Source organism: Oncorhynchus keta, chromosome 35 (genome assembly GCF_023373465.1).
Source record: "Oncorhynchus keta strain PuntledgeMale-10-30-2019 chromosome 35, Oket_V2, whole genome shotgun sequence".
Classification (NCBI taxonomy): Eukaryota; Metazoa; Chordata; class Actinopteri; order Salmoniformes; family Salmonidae; genus Oncorhynchus; species Oncorhynchus keta.
The window spans coordinates 56,755,922-56,776,255 of NC_068455.1; the positions used below are offsets into that span (position 1 = coordinate 56,755,922).

The window sequence follows — 20,334 nt, forward strand, 5'->3', positions numbered from 1 at the left end:
GTATAAACATCCTTTCTCGGTGGGTGACCATATCTCTTCCCCTCCAGGTAAAGGACCTGAAACGCTCTTCGCTGGCCAGAAGCTCAACGACAACGAGTGGCACATGGTGAAAGTGGTGCGCCGAGGAAAGAACTTCCAGCTATCTGTGGACAACGTCACGGTGGAAGGTCAGTGTCCACTCTCCACTGTTCGCCTCCACCTCTTCCACCCTTGAGTGATAGAAAGGAGGAAAAGAGGGATGGGGGGCTGTTAGATAGGTGAGAGGAGGGATTAAGAGAGGGGGCATGCTGATTTTTTGGGCTAGGGATGGAGAGATAGTTGGATGGCAGAAGGTCAGTGTCCACTCCCCACTGTCTACCACCACCCCACGGGGGTAGAATGGATGGATAGAGGGGTGTGGGGCGATAGCTGAGAGAAATGCAATAGATAATGAAGCCTGGGGCTATAAATGACCTTGTGTGACCTTGTTTCTGGTGGACACAAACCACAAAGAGAAGGCCTCTGGGCTAACCTTGTTTAGGACTATGGTGTTTTTAACAAACTGGCCAAGCTCATTCCTCCTCAATTCCAGAAAAGCCACAACATAATCACCAAGGGGACAGATCGGGAAACTATAGGTATAGTGAAAGCTGGGCTCATAAGTTTATGTAGCTAGAGATTTACAGTTAAAGTCGGAAGTTTACATACACCTTAGCCAAATACATTTAAACTCAGTTTTTCACAATTCCTGAAATGTAATCCCAGTCAAAATTCCCTGTTTTAGGTTAGTTAGTTAGGATCACCACCACATTTATTTCAGCTTTTATTTCTATCATCACATTCCCAGTGTTTCAGAAGTTTAAATACACTTAATTAATATTTGGTAGCATTGCCTTTAAATTGCTTAACTTGGGTCAAACATTTCTGGTGTAACTGAGTCAGGTTTGTCGGCCTCCTTGCTCGCTTACGCTTTTCAGTTCTGCACACAAATTTTCTATAGGTTTGAGGTCAGGGCCACTCCAATTCCTTGACTTTGTTGTACTTAAGCCATTTTGCCACAACAAGACCCATTTGCGACCAAGCTTTAACTTCATGACTGATGTCTTGAGATGTTGCTTCAATATATCCACATAATTTTCCTACCTCATGATGCCATCTATTCTGTGAAGTGCACCAGTCCCTCCTGCAGCAAAGCACCCCCACAACATGATGCTGCCACCCCCATACTTCACGGTTGGGGTGGTGTTCTTCAGCTTGCAAGCCTCCCTCTTTTTCCTCCAAACATAACGATGTTCATTATGGCCAAACAGTTCTATTTTTGTTTCATCAGACCAAAAAGTACGATCTTTGTCCCCGTGTGTAGTTACAAACCGTAGTCTGGATTTTTTTTATTAGATTGTAGATTGTTTATAAGGAGGGCTGTATCTGCATCCCTGCAGTTGAATAATTGGGCGTTACTAGCTCCGGGCATTGAAGATTGTAGGAGGCAATTGGCCACACCCCATCCCATCATCAGGTCTTAATTCAGGCCAGATGTTCACTCAGACCTTGCTAAAAGATACCGACCCTACCATTACGCTTGTTTACATTGTGCTACACTGGGGTTGGAAGGCATTCATGGTTTCATTATTAAGAACCCATGGAGCCGGTGTGAAATACCGGCTACATTTTTCTGTGACCAACAGATGCATATCTGTATTCACAGTCATGTGAAATCCATAGATTAGGCCATAATGAACTTATTTCAATTGACTGATTTCCTTACATGAACTGTAACTCAGTGAAATCTTTGAAATTGCTGGTTTATATTTTTCTTCAGTGTGGTAGGAATTTAGTTTGCAGTTTAGTTAGACGCTTTTAGCCTCTTTTTTTAAAGTAATTGTATCACCACCGTGTTTTACATTTCTATATTTATTCCAACATATTCCATCCCATTGTACCATTATTTCATAACCAGGGTATAAAGCTTTTCCTGATCAGGCCACATGGTTAAGAAAGGTCAATACCTTTAATATAACATGTTCCCGTGTCCTCCTTCACCCTCCAGGCCAGATGACGGGTGCCCACACGCGGCTGGAGTTCCACAACATTGAGACTGGCATCATGACCGAGCGTCGCTTCATCTCCGTGGTGCCCTCCAACTTCATCGGTCACCTCCAGGGCCTGACAGTCAACGGCGTGCCCTACCTGGATCAGTGCAAGAACGGTGACATCTCCTACTGCGAACTCAACGCCCGCTTTGGCATGCGCCACATCATCGCCGATCCGGTGACGTTTCGAACGAAGGCGAGCTACCTGGCGTTGGCTACTTTGCAGGCCTACGCCTCCATGCACCTCTTCTTTCAGTTCAAGACCACCACGTCGGACGGCCTGCTGCTCTTCAACTCGGGGGATGGCAGCGACTTCATCGTTGTGGAGCTGGTCAAAGGGTGAGTCTGGACGTTTGAATGGTGTTGACATAAATATAAGTGTTGGCTTGTTAGCTTACCCTGAAAATTGTAATGTGGTTATTGTGCCCACTAGGCCAACACCACATGGGCACATCTTAATCATATGATAATGGAAAACATAACAAATGATGTAGATGTAGATGTTGTGAAACAAATAGATGCAGTGGAAATGAAAAAGTCCTGTATAAGTTCCACTAAGATATGTTTTTCTACAATTCTATGAATCTATGCTGGTTGGAGGCAGTTCACTCTATTTCTCAATGAGCAATACTATTCATTTTGGTTCATGGCTCTGTTGAATGCCCAGAACAGGCTATTATTATCGGGAAGAAACAGCAGTTGGGGAAAATATTTCACTTTCTAATTTGTAAATATCAGATGCCTTCCCAGCTGTACATACAATCCCATACGCCCCCATAGACGTTAAGGTTGAACAAAATCTATTTATTTGGTCTGAAAAAAACGAGTTTAGTTGTTAAAACTCTGAATGCAGACTTGAATAATAGGACACCTGATATAGCACCGATCTGAACCGTGTGTTTTATCACCTTTCAGCACAAAGACAAAGCAGAGCAGGAATAAACACATTCCATATACTGTACATTGCTCTGGCAAACTAGTCACCAACAGATGATACGAAAGGAAATCATTTTGTGCATGAACGAAACATGCCATCTTGTCCGCCTCTGGCAACTGGACAGGAAAAGTTCTATTCAGATTTTCTGAGGGGGACATATTTTTTTCTGTACATTTCAAAACTTAAAAATACACAAAGAATATAATTTCTGAGCGGCTGTACATTATGTGAGGTCGGGCAATTTTCCGCTCTGCAAGCTTGCCATTGCACAGCTGGAGGTTCGGCGCACTTCAGCCCTACACCACCCTCTCCTTCGACCAAAGAGAGAGCGAGAGAGAGAGCAGCCTTTTCTTTTTCTTCCCCCATCGCCTTTATAAGAAGTCCAAGATAGGCACCAGGGGCTGAGTGAAAAACCTGCTGTTTAAATATAACAAAGGTTGGAGTGAGACCGACTCACCCTGCCGACTTGGACTCTGGCTTCATCCATTGAACAGCCTTAACTATACTGAAAGTACTGTATCCTTATGGCGTCATCTTTGACTGAAGAAATGGGTTCTTTTTCAAAAGAGCCAAACACCCAAATATTCAACTTGCTCGGCTAGACCTGTCTTTGTCTGGTTTATACCTCTTTCAAAGAACTATGCTCTGTGAGTGACATTCTGATGTTGGTTTGGTCAAACTGACTGTGACCGATGAGGTGATAGTGATATAATTCGAAGCACCTTTACCCCCTTGTCCCTTCCATTCACTCTCTGTCTCATATATAAACACGCGCACATCTACAGTTATTTCCTAAAAGTCTCTTACAATCTGTGCTTACAGCTACGTCCATTATGTCTTTGACCTTGGCAACGGCCCGTCGCTGATGAAGGGTAACTCAGACAAGCCGCTCAACGACAACCAGTGGCACAACGTGGTGGTCTCCCGGGACGCCAACAACGTGCACACGCTCAAGATTGACTCCCGCACCGTCACCCAGCACTCCAATGGAGCCCGCAACCTGGACCTCAAAGGTAGGGGGCACTATTCCGTATCCCCTTTTCTGTAGGCTACTACTGTAGCTGATGGGTCCTCCGTGGCTCATTGACCTTTCCACTACTATGGTCATTGGAGTCACTATTAGTACTGCAACAACACCTACATAAAATATATAATACTATATTTAAATACTAATAGCAGCAATATGTGATTGCTACACCCAATTTTTTACTTTGGAATTAATGCTTTATATATCTATTGAATATTGGAGAATACAACTGTTGTTCCCCCTTCAGAACTCAACTTATAAGCTTGTTTTACTCCACTGTTTGAAACCATTCTAATTGTAAACAAGCACTGTAACGCCTCAAAACATGGTTAAAACTCAAATGTTGATATCATGGCTTGATATGACTTTGAGAGTGGTTCCATTTCTCCTGCCCCATTCTTCAGCTGTTTACCAAAACTGAGGCGGGTCGACAACCTTACTGTTTTAACTGCATATTTCCCCTTTATGTAGCTGAAGAAAGCAAATTTGTGTGCGAGTGCATTTTGAGTTGAACAATGTGGCTCAATCTCTGTAGACTTTTTGGGGAGGTTTTACAGGCCATATAGGGATGGCTCTGAAAAAAATGTTTCAGAAACGTCCATGACTGATAAGTCTTTTTTAAACCTCCTGCTTTGGGCTGGAGGTTTCCATGTGTACTTCATACATTAATAATGTATGACCAGAATTACTGTCAATTAGCCACGAAATCCCTAGATTGAAAGCGACTTGTTTTCTGGAAGCTTTGCAGTGCCATTTTCCCAAAATGTTCAGCCTCCTAGCAATTAGAGTTCATGCAAATGAGCTTCAGCCCCTTGCCATTTGAGTGAAAGCTGGCAAGATGCACACAGAGCAGAGTGAGAGCAATGACCTGGTGACCTGATACTGTATCTACAGCTATACAGGTAGCCTGCTGGTTAAGAGCGGTGGGCCAGTAACTGAAACGTTGCTGGTTCGAATTCCAGAGAGGACTAGGTGAAAAATATCTGTACCCTTGAGCAAGACACTTAACCCCAATCGCTCCTTGTTGGGATGATACTTTCTGGACTCTATTTTGAATCATGTTCCTCTTAATAGAACTTGAGACCAAACTGCTCTCTGTGACTTTCAAACGTTTATTCACCAAGGGTATCATAAGCAAATGCACCAAATTTGAACATTACAGAAAGCTCTAATCTATTTTCCCACCCGCACATCCACTGGCAATTGTCCATAGCTGTCCAGTACCCGACACACACCTCACAAAGGAGTGATTTGCTTCTGGCTCCTTGTCGCTTCGGGCGCTAGAGCCCAGCTCAAGGCCAATTATTTATTTATTTTATCCACTCAAAAGTATATTAAATTAAAATGCCTATACACATGACGTTTCCCAGTACATCTAAGTTACGTTTCTAAATATTGAACACAATATGATCAACTGGACAAACTACACAACATGGACACATCAATGGATACATAATTACACCATTATGCTTGATTAACTGAATAGGCTTTACAAAGCAGAACGGTTGCTGGATCAAATCCCCGAGCTGACAAGGTAAAAATGTGTCTTTCTGCCCCTGAACAAGGCAGTTAACCCACTGTTCCCTGGTAGGCCGTAATTTTAAATAAGAATTTGTTCTTAATAACTGACTTGCCTAGTTAAATAAAGGTTACATTTATAAAAAATAAAGTATATATATATATATATATATATTTTTTTTTTTGGAAGCCTAACATGTCATCAAAATTAAATCAAATGTTATTTGTCACGTGCTTCATAAACAGCAGGTGTAGACTAACAGTGAGATGCTTACTTACGGGCCCGTCCCAACAATGCAGAGAAAAAAAGAGAACTCATATAAAAAGCATTACACTAGGAATAAATACACAATGAGTAATGATAATTTGGCTATATACACAAGGTACCAGTACCGAGTCGATGTGCAGGGGTACAAGGTAATTGAGGTAGATAAAGTGACTACGCAACAGGATAGATAATAAACACCAGCAGCAGCGTATGGGATGAGTCAAAAAGGGTCAATGCAGATAGTTAAATAGCTAACCAATAGCTACCTAGACTAACTATTTAGCAGTCTTATAGCTTGAGGGTAGAATCTGTTCAGGGTCTTGTTGGTTCCGGACTTGGTGCATCGGTACCGCGTGTCTTGCGGTAGCAGAGGGAACAGTCTATGACTTGAGTGGCTGGAGCCTTTGACAATTTTTAGGGCCTTCCTCTGACACTGCCTGGTACAGAAGGTATTATTATTATTATTATTATATTATAGAAGTCCGGGAAGGGAGCATGACCCCACTGACATACTGGGACGTACGCATTACCCTCTTTAGCACCTTGCAGTTGGATGCCAAGCAGTTGCCAAGATACTCTCAATGGTGCAGCTGTAGAAAGCCTTTATGACTGTGTTGATGTGTGTGGACCATGATAATTCCTGAGTGATGTGGACACAGAGGAACTTGAAGCTCTCGACCCGCTCCACTACAGCCCATCAATGTGGATGGGGACGTGCTCGGCCCAAGATCAGCTCCTTTGTCTTGCTGTAGTTGAGGGAGAGGTTGTTGTCCTGGCACCACACTGCCAGGTCACTGACCTCCTCCCTATAAGCTGTCTCATCGTCGTCAGTGATGAGGCCAACCCCCGTCGTGTCGTCAGCAAACTTAATGATGGTGTTGGAGTCGTACACAGCCACGTACTCAATGGTGAACCGGGAGTACAGGAGGGGACAAAGCACACACCTGAGGGGCCCCCTTGTTGAGGGTCAGCATGGCAGATGTGTTGTTGCTTACCTTAACCACCTGGGGGCAGATCCAGTTACAGAGGGAGGTTTTCAGTCCCAGGGTCCTGAGCTTAATGATGAGCTTGTAGGGCACTATGGTGCGGAACGCTGAGCTCAGTTGGTAGAGCATGGCGCTTGTAACGCCAGGGTAGTGGGTTCGATTCCCGGGACCACCCATACGTAGAATGTATGCACACATGACTGTAAGTCGCTTTGGATAAAAGCGTCTGCTAAATGGCATATATTATTATTATATTATATATAGCCCTGGAGCTATAGTCAATGAACAGCATTCTCATGTATGTGTTCCTCTTGCTTGTCCAGGTGTGAGAGGGCAGCGTGGAGTGCAATGGAGATTGCGTCATCTGTGGATATGTTGGGGCGGTATGTGAATTGGAGTGGGTCCAGGGTGTCTAGTATGATGGTGTTGATGTGAGTCAAGACCAGCCTTTCAAAGCATTTCATGGCTACGGGGAGATAGTCATTTAGACTGATTACCTGGTCAGTGCTTGATCTGAGTACGCATCCTGGTAATCCATCTGGCCCTGTGACCTTGTGAGTGTCAAAATGTTTAAAGGTGTAACTCACATCGGCCACAGAAAACGATCACACATTCATCTGGAACAGCTGGTGCTCTCATGCATGGTTCAGTGGTGCTTGCCCTGAAGCAATTATAGAAGGAATTTAGCTCATCTGGTAGGCTCTCGTCACTGGGCAGCTCGCGGCTGGGGTTCCCTTTGTTATCTGTGATAGTTGCCAGCCCTGTAGTAGGATTCGATCTTAGTCCTGTATTGATGTTTTGACTTTATGATGGCTCGTCAGTGGTCGTAGCAGGATTTCTTATAAGCTTCTGGAGTAATGTCCGTAGCTCTAGCTTTTAGCTGCGGTTGTTGCCTATAATCCATGGCTTCTGGTTGGGATATGTACGAACGGTCACTGTGGGGAAGACGTCGTCGATACACTTATTAAGTCGCTCTGGCTAAGAGCATCTGCTAAATGACTAAAATCAAATATATAAAAATGTATATGTGACACAGTATGCAATTTCTGGGCACAATAAGTGCTACATTCAGAACTACATTACTGGCTATAAAGTATACAAAAGTACCAGAGAATCTCTTTAATCAAGTCACTATTGTCAATATTGAGCACATACGTAGCCTCAATATCCCCTCATTTAGGCCTTCTGTCTTTAGTTCTCTCCAGCTTTCAGTGGGTTACTCTTTGTCTAAAGTGGTGTTCCATTGGCATACACAGTCTGAAATATTCAACCATGTTAGCAGAGAATGCTCACAGAAACAACCATCTGTGTCTTATGAAAGATAGATCCCAATAGAGTAATGTCAAGACTGAGCTGTCTTCACACTCACTCATCCGGAACTTTAACATGGATATGACTCGTAGATGTCACTCGGTGACATGTCTTTCATGTACTGTCATGCAGCAATGAGAAGAAAAGTCTCAGAAGGTGCTGAAAAGCTGTGGACTATCTCATGGTTTACAGTAAAATCCTGGTGTGTGTGTACCCGTATGCTCCCTTCGTTTATGCGTAAGAGTGTACACACGTCCACACGTGCGCACTGTTAGTTATTCATTCTTATTCTATTTGTTCAGCTTTCAAAAGTATGCCAGCTCAGGAGGCTTGGGGGCTGCGTTCAGGTTAGGCAGAGTAGCGAAACCTGCTCCCAGTGCCAAGAGCAAATCTGCCTGCCAAACATGTGGACAGGAAGAAAAAGTCTAGCAGCGGCAGCCAGCCCGTGCCAGCCCACCGCGCCAGCCCACCGTGCCAACCCACCGTGCCAACCCACCCTCTTCACCTTGATATTTGATCCTTTCCCCAGCCAATCTGCCCCTCCGAAGAAGAACTGAAACTCATGCGTCTCCAAAGAGATGGAAGAGGGAAAACAATGACAGTATCGACACAAAACAAACCCCACGCATTCCTCCTCCTCCCTCTAGATATGTCTCTCTTTTTTTGTTTTTAAATTCAGTTTTTATTAGAATTTTTTTTCACATTGAGTATAAAGAAAAAGAGCACAATAGAAGTTGAAATGCATGAAACAAAAATGTAAGACGTGCAGGAGTTGAGTGTGTCATAAATATTAAAGGTCTCAATAATTCTGCATTTCCCAATTAATTTTCCACTCTAATTATTAATGGTTGAACATGGGGATGTTATTACAGTACATTATTTTTCCACTTTGACCATTAAACAAAATCAGATCTTAATGGTGTTATATAGTCAAACTATTTTGACCAAATCTGCAGTCTCAGAGAAGCGGTCAGCCTCTCCATCACATAGAACTCAAGTATTACATCTATCCACTCATCTGCCTCCGGGCACCTCCAATTGTAGCAATTCTTTTGTCAGGGCTTTCGTACTTGCTAGTAGGAGTAACCCAATCAAATGTTTGTCGAACGCATCCCTTAGATCAACTGTAATGACCTCACCTCTGCATGGGCCATCAACCTTAAATATGGCTTCCATGTATTTATGCACATCCTGCCTACAAGCTTAGGGCATTTTCAAAATATGTGGTAATGGTTTGCCTCATTAGATCCACATAATCTCCAACATCCCGTTCCATTACCCTGATGTCTTTTCTGCAGATGAGTGGTTAAGAATCACATAATATTTTCCATCCAAATTCCCTCCAAGTCAATGAGCTTGTTAATTAATTCCCATTGTGATTGGCATAAGGTTTCCCACTCCTCCACAGAAATTACCATGTTCCCCCACCCTTTCCCATTTCTTCTTTATGTATAGTGTATTTTTGAGATTTGGTCATTATGAAGCCATTGAATAGTCTAGAGATACTTTTGCTGCATGCCCTGTTCTATAGTCCGATGGCGAATTTGGAGATATCTATAGAAATCTTGACCTTTTAATCATTGGCTCATTGGCTCTCTCTTAGTACTTGGAAGCATTGGAACACCCCCTTGTGTACAAAAGTACAGTAGGCTGAGAGGTCTCTTGTTGCCCATCCTTTAAACCAACGATCTATTTTATTGGGAGAAAAATAGGTATCATAGCACACCATCTTAGTATTTTATCTGAATCTTTCAAAGTATACTTCATACTAAATCTTCAAATGTAAATGTACCCAAGGAGTCTCTTTATCTATGAGGTTATCTACCAACTTTCTATCTGCTATCATAGCCTGTATTGGGACTCCCCTTGTAGTTTCACATTCCTTCCATCTTGCTGTAGACTGAGTTGCACCAGAACACCAGTAGCCTTATCTGTGCTGCATAGTAGTATTCTCTTAGACACGGGATAACCATTCCTCAATTCCCTGTTGATAACTGCAAGGTTTTATATCTGATTCTAGGCTTTTTCCCTTGCCATATGTATCTACAGATGAACTTGTCCCATTTCAATCAGTTATGGGAATGATTGTTAGGTTGTCCCAGAAAAATCAACACATCTTCAGCAAATAATGCCAATTTCTACTCATATCAGTCTCTTTGATGTTATTATTTTGTCTAATTCATTGATTCAGGTGTTCTATAAATAGGTCAAAGAGGAGGGGAGACATAGGACATCCCTGTCTACCACCCCATTCTAATGTAAATGGTTTGAGAGGTCACCTTTGATTTTAATTCTTGCTAATGGTCTATCATACATTATAATGCCTGAAACGCTTTAATAATGTCCTCATGGAATTTAAATCTATATAAGACCTTATAGAGAGAGGCCCATCTGACAGAATAGAAGGTATTGGCTGTATGCTTAGGGTCATTGTCTTGTTGGAAGGTGAACCTTCGCCCCAGTCTGAGGTCCTGAGCGGTCTGGAACAGGTTTTCATCAAAAATCTCACTGTACTTTGTTCTGTTCATCTTTGCCTCGATCCAGAGTAGTCTCCTAGTCCCTGCCGCTGAACTAGTCTCCCCACAGCATGATGCTGCCGCCACCATGCTTCACCTTAGGGATGGTGCCAGGTTTCCTCCAGACGTGACGCTTGGCATTCAGGCCAAAGAGTTCAATCTTGGTTTCATCACACCATATAATCTTGTTTCTTATGGTCTGAGAGTCTTTAGGTGCCTATTGGAAAACTCCAAATGGCTTCCATCTGCCCACTCTACCACAAGGCCTGATTGGTGGAGTGCTGCAGAGATGGTTGTCCTTCTGGAAGGTTCTCCCATCTCCACAGATGAACTCTAGAGTTATGTCAGAGTGACCATCGTGTTCTTGGTCACCTCCCTGACCAAGACCCTTCTCCCCCGATTGCTCAGTTTGTACGGGCAGCCAGCATTAGGAAGAGTGTTGGCAATTCCCAGACAACTTCCATTTAAGAATGATGGAGGCCACTGTGTTCTTTGGGACCTTCAATGCTGTAGACATTTTTTGGTACCCTTCCCCAGATCTTTGCCTCGACACAATCCTGTCACGGAGCTCTACAGACAATTCCGTCGACCTCATGCCCTGGTTTTTGCTCTGAAATGCACTGTCAACTGTGGGACCTTAAATAGACAGGTGTGTGCCTTTCCAAAATCATGTCGAATCAATTAAATTTACCACAGATGGACTCCAATTAAGTTGTAAAAACATCTCAAGGATGATCACTGGAAACAGGATGCATCTGAGCTCAATTTTGAGTCTCATAACAAAGGGTCTGACGCTTACAGTAGAAATCAGAAGTTTACATACACTTAGGTTGGAGTCATTAAAACTAATTTTTCAACCACTCCACAAATTCCTAGTTAACAAACTATAGTTTTGGCAAGTTGGTTCGGACATCTACTTTGGACAAGACACAAGTCATTTCTCCAACAATTGTTTACAGACAGATTATTTCACTTATAATTCACTGTATCACAATTCCAGTGGGTCAGAAGTTTACATATACTAAGTTTACTGTGCCTTTAAACATCTTGGAAAATTCCAGAAAATTATGTCATGGCTTTAGAGGCTTCTGATAGGCTAATTGACATTATTTGAGTAATTGGAGGTGTACCTGTGAATGTATTTCAAGGCCTACCTTCAAACTCAGTGCCTCTGCTTGACATCTTGGGAAAATCAAAAGAAATCAGCCAAGACCTCAGAAAACAAATTGTAGACCTCCACAAGTCTGGTTCATCCTTGTGAGAAATTTCCAAATGCCTGAAGGTACCACGTTCCTCTGTACAAACAATAGTACGCAAGTATAAACACCATGGGACCACGCAGCCGTCATACCGCTCAGGAAGGAGACGCGATCTGTCTCTAAGAGATGAACGTACTTTGGTGCAAAAAGTGCAAATCAACAGCAAAAGGACTTTGTAAGGATGCTGTAGGAAACAGGTACAAAAGTATCTATATCCACAGTAAAATTAGTTTTGTATTGATATAACCTGAAAGGCCGCTTAGCAAGGAAAAAGCCACTGCTCTAAAACCTCCATAAAAAACCCAGACTACGGTTTGCAACTGCACATGGGGACAAAGATCGTACTTTGTGGAGAAATGTCCTCCAGTCTGATGAAACAAAAATATAACTTTTTGGCCATAATGACCATCGTTATGCTTAGAGATAGAAGGGGGAGGCTTGCAATCCGAAGAACACCATCCCAACCATGAATCACGGGGGTGGCAGCATTATTCTGTGGGGGTGCTTTGATACAGGAGGGACTGGTGCACTTCACAAATAGATAGCGTCAATGGGTCTTCCAAATGGATATGACCCCAAGCATACTTCCAAAGTTGGACAACAAAGTCAAGGTATTGGAGTGGCTATCACAAAGCCCTGACCTCAATCCTATAGAAAATGTGTGGGCAGAACTGAAAAAGCATGTGCGAGCAAGGAGGCTAAAAAACCTGACTCAGTTACACCAGCTCTGTCAGGAGGAATGGGCCCAAATTCACCCAACATATTGTGGGAAGCTTGGGGAATGCTACCCGAAACATTTGACCCAAGTTAAACAATTTAAAAGCAATGCTACCAAATACTAATTGAGTGTATGTAAACTTCTGACCCACTGGGAATGTGATGATAGAAATAAAAGCTGAAAAAAATCATTCTCTCTACTATTATTCTGATATTTCACATTCTTAAAATAAAATGGTGATCCTGACTGACCTAAGAAAGGGAATCTTTACTAGGATTAAATGTCCGAAATTTGAAAAATTGAATTTCAATGTGTTTGGCTAAGGTGTATGTAATCTTTCGACTTCAACTGTATGGATATGTTTAATACATTTGCTTTGTCATTACGAGGTAATGTGTGTGGATTGCTGAGAATAAGGCAGTAATGTAACAAAATGTGGGAAAAGTCAAGGAGTCAGTATACTTTCCAAAGACACTGTATGCATATGTTGGTCCCAGATACCTTTAAAAAAGGTAGGGGCGTGGATCAGAAAACCAGTCAGTATCTGGTGTGACCATTTGCCTCATGCAGCGCGACACATCGCCTTCGAATAGAGTTGATCCGGCTGTTGAATATGGCCTGTGGAATGTTGTCTTACTCCTTGCTAGTTGCTGGATATTGGCTGAAACATCATGTGATGGCGGCGGATGAATGGCACGCCAATGGGCCTCGGGATCTCGTCACAATATCACTCTTGCATTCAAATTCCCATCAATAAAATGCAATTGTGTTTGTTGTCGGTAGCTCATGAATGCCCATACCATAACCCCACCACCACCATGGAACACTTGTTCACAACGTTGACATCAACAAACCGCTCGCCCACATCACGCCATACATGTGGTCTGCGGTTGTGAGGCTGGTTGGACTTACTGCCAATTCTCTATAACGACGTTGGAAGCGGCTGATGGTAGAGAAATTATCATTCAATTCTCTGGCAACAGCTCTGGCAGACATTCCTGCAGTCAGCATGCCAATTGCGCACTCCTTGACATCAGTGGCATTCTGTTGTGTGATAAAACTGCACATTTTAGAGTGGCTTTTATTGTCCCCAGCACAGGGTGCACCTGTGTAATGAGCATGCTGTTTAATCACCTTCTTGATATGCCACAACTGTCAGGTGGATGGATTATCTTGTCAAAGTAGAAATATACAACAGGGATGTATACACATTTCTGCACAAAATGTGAGAGAAATGAGCTTCTTTTGCATATGGAACATTTCTGAAATATTTTATTTCAGGTCATGAATCATGGGACCAACTTGTTGCGTTTATATTTTTGTTCAGTGTAGTTTGTAATCCAAATGTAGGACCGAGATTGGCCTGTGTTTTCCATAATGTGGTCTATGTTTCCCTTCCTTCAGTGTAACTGAAATTAGGGCCTCTATCCATGAGGAGGGGATGTCACCCTTCTGAAATTCCCAGTTACAGGCTGCAAGTAAACTTGAGATAATCTGCTCTCTAAATGATGTATACCATTCAGAGATGAAACCGTCTGTACCCAGGGATTTGGTTTCTTTTAGTCTAGTAGTAGCTGTATTTTATTACTCTGTGGTAAATTCAGAGGCTACCATCCCGTTTTGTAAGTCATTGTCAAAGCTCTGTTGTATCTCTTCCATTATATGTTGAATTGTTTTGGTTTGGGGGTTGCTTATCTTATAGATGGTATTATCTGCTTGTTGTTTTCACAATCTATAGGCTAGTTGTTTCATAGGCTTACCGCCTACTGCTTCTGCTGTACTTCTTGTGAATACATTTAATACATTTCATTCTTGATCTTTTGAATTTCTTGTTTCACGTTGGGATCTAGAGTGTTCGAGTGATACCTTTTAGACGTGTCTCTATTTGTAATTCTTCTGGTGGTCCGACGGTGAAAAGCAAAATATCTCTGGTACACTTGACTTTCATCAGAGATATGTTGACGATTATCACAGTCACTTTTCAGAGGGAGAACCCTCTTTTTCTTGTCTCTGTGATAACCTTGAGTTTGGGAGAGGAGGGGGGCTTATGAAGCAGAGGGGCCCACCCAGGTGTACCGGCGGATATGAGAAGTCAGAAGATCAAAAAGCCAACTTCCTTCTCTCTCTGCCAGTACCTTCGTCTACATGGGTTACTGGTGCAATAGGCTGTGTTAATCATGGAGTGGGGTGGTTTTAGAGGATTGGTGCAGTGCTAGGTAGATTGGGGAGGGTAGTGAGCACACATATCCCTGGATGTAGTTGATAAGAGGGAAGAATCAGGAGGCACATGGATGGAGAACAGGTATAAGTAGGGTGCATGTATACTTTCTATAGCAAGCAGCCTGATTTGGATGCATATGAATCTCAAAGTATGTGATCAGACATGTGGATGAAATACTCTCATCCCCATTGTTATATTCATAGTCCTTTTGCTGCATATCTGCCCCAATGATCTACTAATGTGACAAAATGATATACTGTATCTCTGTCATTTGGATGGAGTTTGTCAAAAAGACTATGCATGATTGGTGACTATCTATGACAGATTGACAGCTGTCAGTCAAGAGGCAGACAGAAGACAGAAGACAGCTGGGGAGGAAAAACAAGATGAGGGTCAGAAGACAAGAGATTACTCACAGCCTCAAACTGGGGACAGTATCTCGATAGTCTAAAATAGATGACTCTGTCTCATCCCCTTCAGCTGCACTGACCTGACATCACAGGAAGGCTGTAAGCAACATGGTTTTCACCTCTCCTGTCCTTTCAGATCAGTGCACATGAAGTCGAGGAGGAGAGGAAGACTATTGAGATTCAGTGTGGGCATATAAATGGCCTTCACAAACAAAGCAGGTGTCAACAAGCCTCTTTGCCTCCCGCTAAAGACCCTACTTTGCTAACAGTCTTATTTGCATATTCTAAAATGTGTGAAATTATCTACTATTACCAAGATGGCGCCGACAGAGATGGTCGCCTCCGTTCGAGTCCTTAGGAAACTATGCAGTATTTCGTTTTTTAATGTAGTATTTCTTACATTGTTAGCCCAGAAGATAGCACGTGTTATTACATACAGCCGGGAAGAACTATTAGATATAAGAGTGACGTCAATTTACCAACATTACGACCAGAAATACAACTTTCCCGAAGCGGATTCTTTGTTCGGACCACCACCCAGGACATTGGATCTAATCCCAGAGGCCGACCCAAAACAACGTCGCCGCAGTAGAGGTAGACGAAGTGGCCTCCTGCTCAGACTTCGAAGGTATGCACACCACCCACCGCTTCTGAGTATATTCCTTGCCAATGTCCAGTCTCTAGACAACATGGAAATAGGGCAAGGATTACCTTCCAGAGAGAGGTCAGAGACTGTAACATTCTCTATTTCACAGAAACATGACTCTTGATATGATGACAACATGATATGTTGTCGGAGTCGGTACAGCCACCGGGTTTCTTCATGCATCACGCCGACAGAAATAAACATATCTCTGGGAAGAAGAAGGGCGGGGGTGTATGCTTCATGATTAACGACTCATGAACTAATCATAACAACATACAGGAACTCAAGTCCTTTCTGACCTGACCTGACCAAGAATTCCTTACAATCAAATGCCGACCATATTATCTCCCAAGAGTATTCTCGTCGGGTATCGTCACAGCCGTATCAAGCAGATACCATGACAGCCTACAAGGAGCACTGGTCTATATAAACTGGAAACCATATATCCTGAGACTTCATTTATTGGAGCTGGGGATTTTAACAAAGCAAATTTGAGAACAAGGCTACCTAAATTCTATCAGCACATTGATTGTAGCACGCATGTGGGCAATACACTGGACCACTGCTACTCTGACTTCTGCGATGCATACAAGGCCTCCCCTGCCCTCCCTTCGGAAAATCCGACCATGACTCCATTTTGCTCCTCCTGTCCTATAGGCAAGATACTCAAACACGATGTACGCATGACAAGAACCATTCAATGCTGGTCTGACCAATTGGAATCCACGCTTCAAAATGTTTTAATCATGCATAACATTGATTTATACGCTGATTCGTCGAGTGAGATTATAAATAAGTACATTGGAGATGTGGTACCCACTGTGACTATTAAAACCTACCCTAACCAGAAATTGAGGATAGATGGCGCCATTCACACAACTGAAAGCGTGAACCACCACATTTAACAATGAAAGATGACTGGGAATATGGCCGAATATAAACTGTTTAGTTATTCCCTCTGCAAGGCAATCAAACGGGCGAAATGTAAGTATAGAGACAAAGTGGAGTCATAATTCAACAGCTCAGACATGAGACGTATGTGGCAGGGTCTACAGGCAATTACGGACTACAAAAAAAACAGCCATGTCACAGACATCAACGTCTTGCTTCCAGACAAACGAAAGACCTTCTTTGCTTGCTTTGAGGATAATACAGTGACACCGAAGTGGCCTGCTACCAAGGACTGCGACCCCCCCCCTCTCTTACTCCGTGGCCGACGTGAGAAAGACATTTAAACGCGTTAACCCTCGCAAGGCTGCTGGCACAGACCGCATCCCTAGCCTCATCCTCAGAGCATGCTTAGACCAGCTTTCTGGGTTGTTTACGAACATATTCAATCGCTCCCTATCCCAGTCTGCTGTCCCCACATGCTTCAAGATGGACACCATTGTTCCTGTACCCAAGAAGGCAAAGATAAATGAACTAAATGACTATCGCCCCGTAGCACTCACGTCTGTCATCATGAAGTGCTTTGAGAGACTAGTCAAGGATCATATCACCTCGACCTTACCTGCCACCCTAGACCCACTTCAGTTTGCATACCACCCTAATAGGTCCACATAGGTCCACATCCGCGATGCAATCGCCATCACACTGTACACTGCCCTATCCCTTCTGTTCTTTGACTACAGCTCAGCATTCAACACCACAGTAGCATCCAAGCTCATCGTTAAGCTTGAGGCCCTGGGTCTCAACCCCGCCCTGTGCAATTGGGTCCTGGACTTTCTGACAGGCCACCTCCAGGTGGTGAAGGTAGGAAACAACATCTCCACTTTGCTGATCCTCAACACTGGGGCCCCACAGTGGTGTGTGCTCAGCCCCCTCCTGTACTCCCTGTTCACCAATGACTGCGTGGCCATTCACTCCTCCAACTCAATCATCAAGTTTGCAGACGATACAACAGTAGGGGCTTGATTACCAACAACAACGAGACAGCCTACAGGGAGGAAGTGAAGCATCCTGTTTTGCTGTATCACCGCCTGGTACGGCAACTGCACCGCCCTCAACAGCAAGGCTCTCCAGAGGGTGGCGCATCACCGGAGTCAAACTACTTGCCCTCCAGGACACCTACAGCACACGATGTCACAGGAAGGATAAAAAGATCATCAAGGACAACAACCACCCGAGCCACTGCCTGTTCACCCAGTTACCATCCAGAAGGCAACGTCAGTACAGGTGCATGAAAGATGGGTCCGAGAGACTGAATAACAGCTTCTATCTTAAACCTCTTACCTCCACCCGACACGCAGGCGTCCCATCTAGACATCTGAAAATGCAAATGCGATACGCTAAATGCTAATAGCACTTGTTAAAACTCAAACGTTCATTAAAACACACATGCAGGGTATTGAATTAAAGCTACACTCGTTGTGAATCCAGCCAACAAGACAGATTTTTAAAATGCTTTTCCGTGAAAGCATGAGAAGCTATTATCTGATAGCATGCAACACCCCTAAAGACCCGCAGGGGACGTAAACAAAATAATTAGCATAGTCGGCGCTACACAAAATGCAGAAATAAAATATAAAACATTCATTACCTTTGACCATCTTCTTTGTTGGCACTCCTAGATGTCCCATAAACATCACTATTGGGTCTTTTTTTCCGATTAAATCGGTCCATATATAGCCTAGATATCGATCTATGAAGACTGTGTGATCAAGGAAAAAAAACAGCGTTTTATAACGCAACGTCATTTTTTTTAATTAAAAAAGTTGATGATAAACTTTCACAAAACACTTCGAAATACTTTTGTAATGCAATTTTAGGTATTAGTAAACGTTAATAATCGATCAAATTGATCACGAGGCGATGTATATACTATAGCTGTACGTCTTGAAATCATGTCCGGGTAAATCTCAATCAAAATATCCGGTCGGAGACCGGAAGAAATGGGCTGTCTCTTGTCCGTTTGACCAAGAAACAAATCCTAGGCAAATGACAAGACTGTTGACATCGTGTGGAAGCTGTAGGTATTGCAACCTCGGCTCCAGGTAATGTGGTTTCTATTCAACAATACATTCAAGTGGCGCATTGATATATTTTCCAGTTTTCAGTGATCAGATTTTCCTGCGCTTTTCGATCAAACGCACGTTCTGTTATAGTCACAACCGTGATTTAACCAGTTTTAGAAACGTCTGAGTGTTGTCTATCCACACATACTAATCATATGCATATACTATATTCCTGGCATGAGTAGCAGGGCACTGAAATGTTGCGCGATTTTTAACAGAATGTTCGAAAAAGTAGAGGGTAGGATCAACAGGTTAAGGCCATCAGACTGTTAAACAGCCATTACTAACACAGAGAGGCTGCTTACATACAGACTCGATTCACTGGCCACATTAACAAATGGATGTAAGTTTTAGACAGATCCAATGAACCATTGCATTTCTGCTCAAAATGTAGTATCAAGACTGCCCTAATGTGCCTAAATGGTTTATGAATACATTTTAAAGTTCATAACTGTGCACTCTCCTCAATCAATAGCATGGCATTATTTCACTAATAGCTACTGTAAATTGGACAGTGCAGTTAGATTTAAGAAATTAAGCTTTCTGAAAATATCAGATATGTCTATGTCCTGGGAAATGTACTTGTTACTTCCAACAGCCTACGTTAGCTCACGTTACCCACCGATCCTGTAGAGGTTTTAATCTTTAGCATTAAGCTTTGTGTGTTGTTTTATTCTTATTTCTTATTTTTCTTCTGGGCCTTTATATTTGTCTGCTGTGCTCCAGACTGTAGGGGATAGAGGCTGTGGAGCCGTAGCGCTGTCGGGAAGAGTAATCGGTGTAAATCTTGTTTCCTAGGACCTTTACTAGGGAGTGATGTCTCTATCCACAATCCCCTTGTCTAATTGTAAATTCAGACGTTGTTCCGAAGTCCTCTCCCAATTCCCAGACGGAGACGTCGGCAACTCCCATCTCTACCATCACATCTCTATCCAAAACACATAGACATGGAAACACGGAGAGCAGAAAATTACAGACACACACACGCATGTCCCACACATGCATGACACACACATCTATCCCTAATCACAAACATACCTAATCACCCTGTAGTCGGCAGCAGTCACACCTACATAGCTGTTTGTATCAAACAGTGTGTGTGTGTGTGTGTGTGTGTGTGTGTGTGTGTGTGTGTGTGTGTGTGTGTGTGTGTGTGTGTGTGTGTGTGTGTGTGTGTGTGTGTGTGTGTGTGTGTGTGTGTGTGTGTGTGTGTGCACGGCACTTCAAACAGAACAGTCTAAAAGCATCGCAACTGTGTGTAATTGTCCTGAGAAGATAGGTTGTCTCTTTTCTTTTCAAATTTCTTTGGGGGTTCTAAAGTGATTGTTTGAGGGATGGAATCCTCAAGCATCCAGATTGTCAGTTTAAGCGTGATGGGGAAACAATATGGAGTCCCACAGGAGAGGGGAAGTGGATCCTGTTTTGTTTCTTATT

The 20,334-nt window shown here is 43.0% G+C and overlaps 1 protein-coding gene across 1 annotated transcript in view; it reads left to right on the forward strand.

Moving 5' to 3' along the window:
• LOC118368670 (neurexin-2-like) overlaps positions 1 to 20,334 on the forward strand; it is a 991,707-nt gene that overhangs the window by 520,706 nt on the left and 450,667 nt on the right. The window contains exons 14-16 of the mRNA XM_052497154.1: positions 48 to 167; positions 2,027 to 2,408; positions 3,829 to 4,019. Of these exons, the coding sequence (XP_052353114.1) occupies positions 48 to 167; positions 2,027 to 2,408; positions 3,829 to 4,019 (693 nt within the window). The remainder of the gene's footprint in view (positions 1 to 47; positions 168 to 2,026; positions 2,409 to 3,828; positions 4,020 to 20,334) is intronic.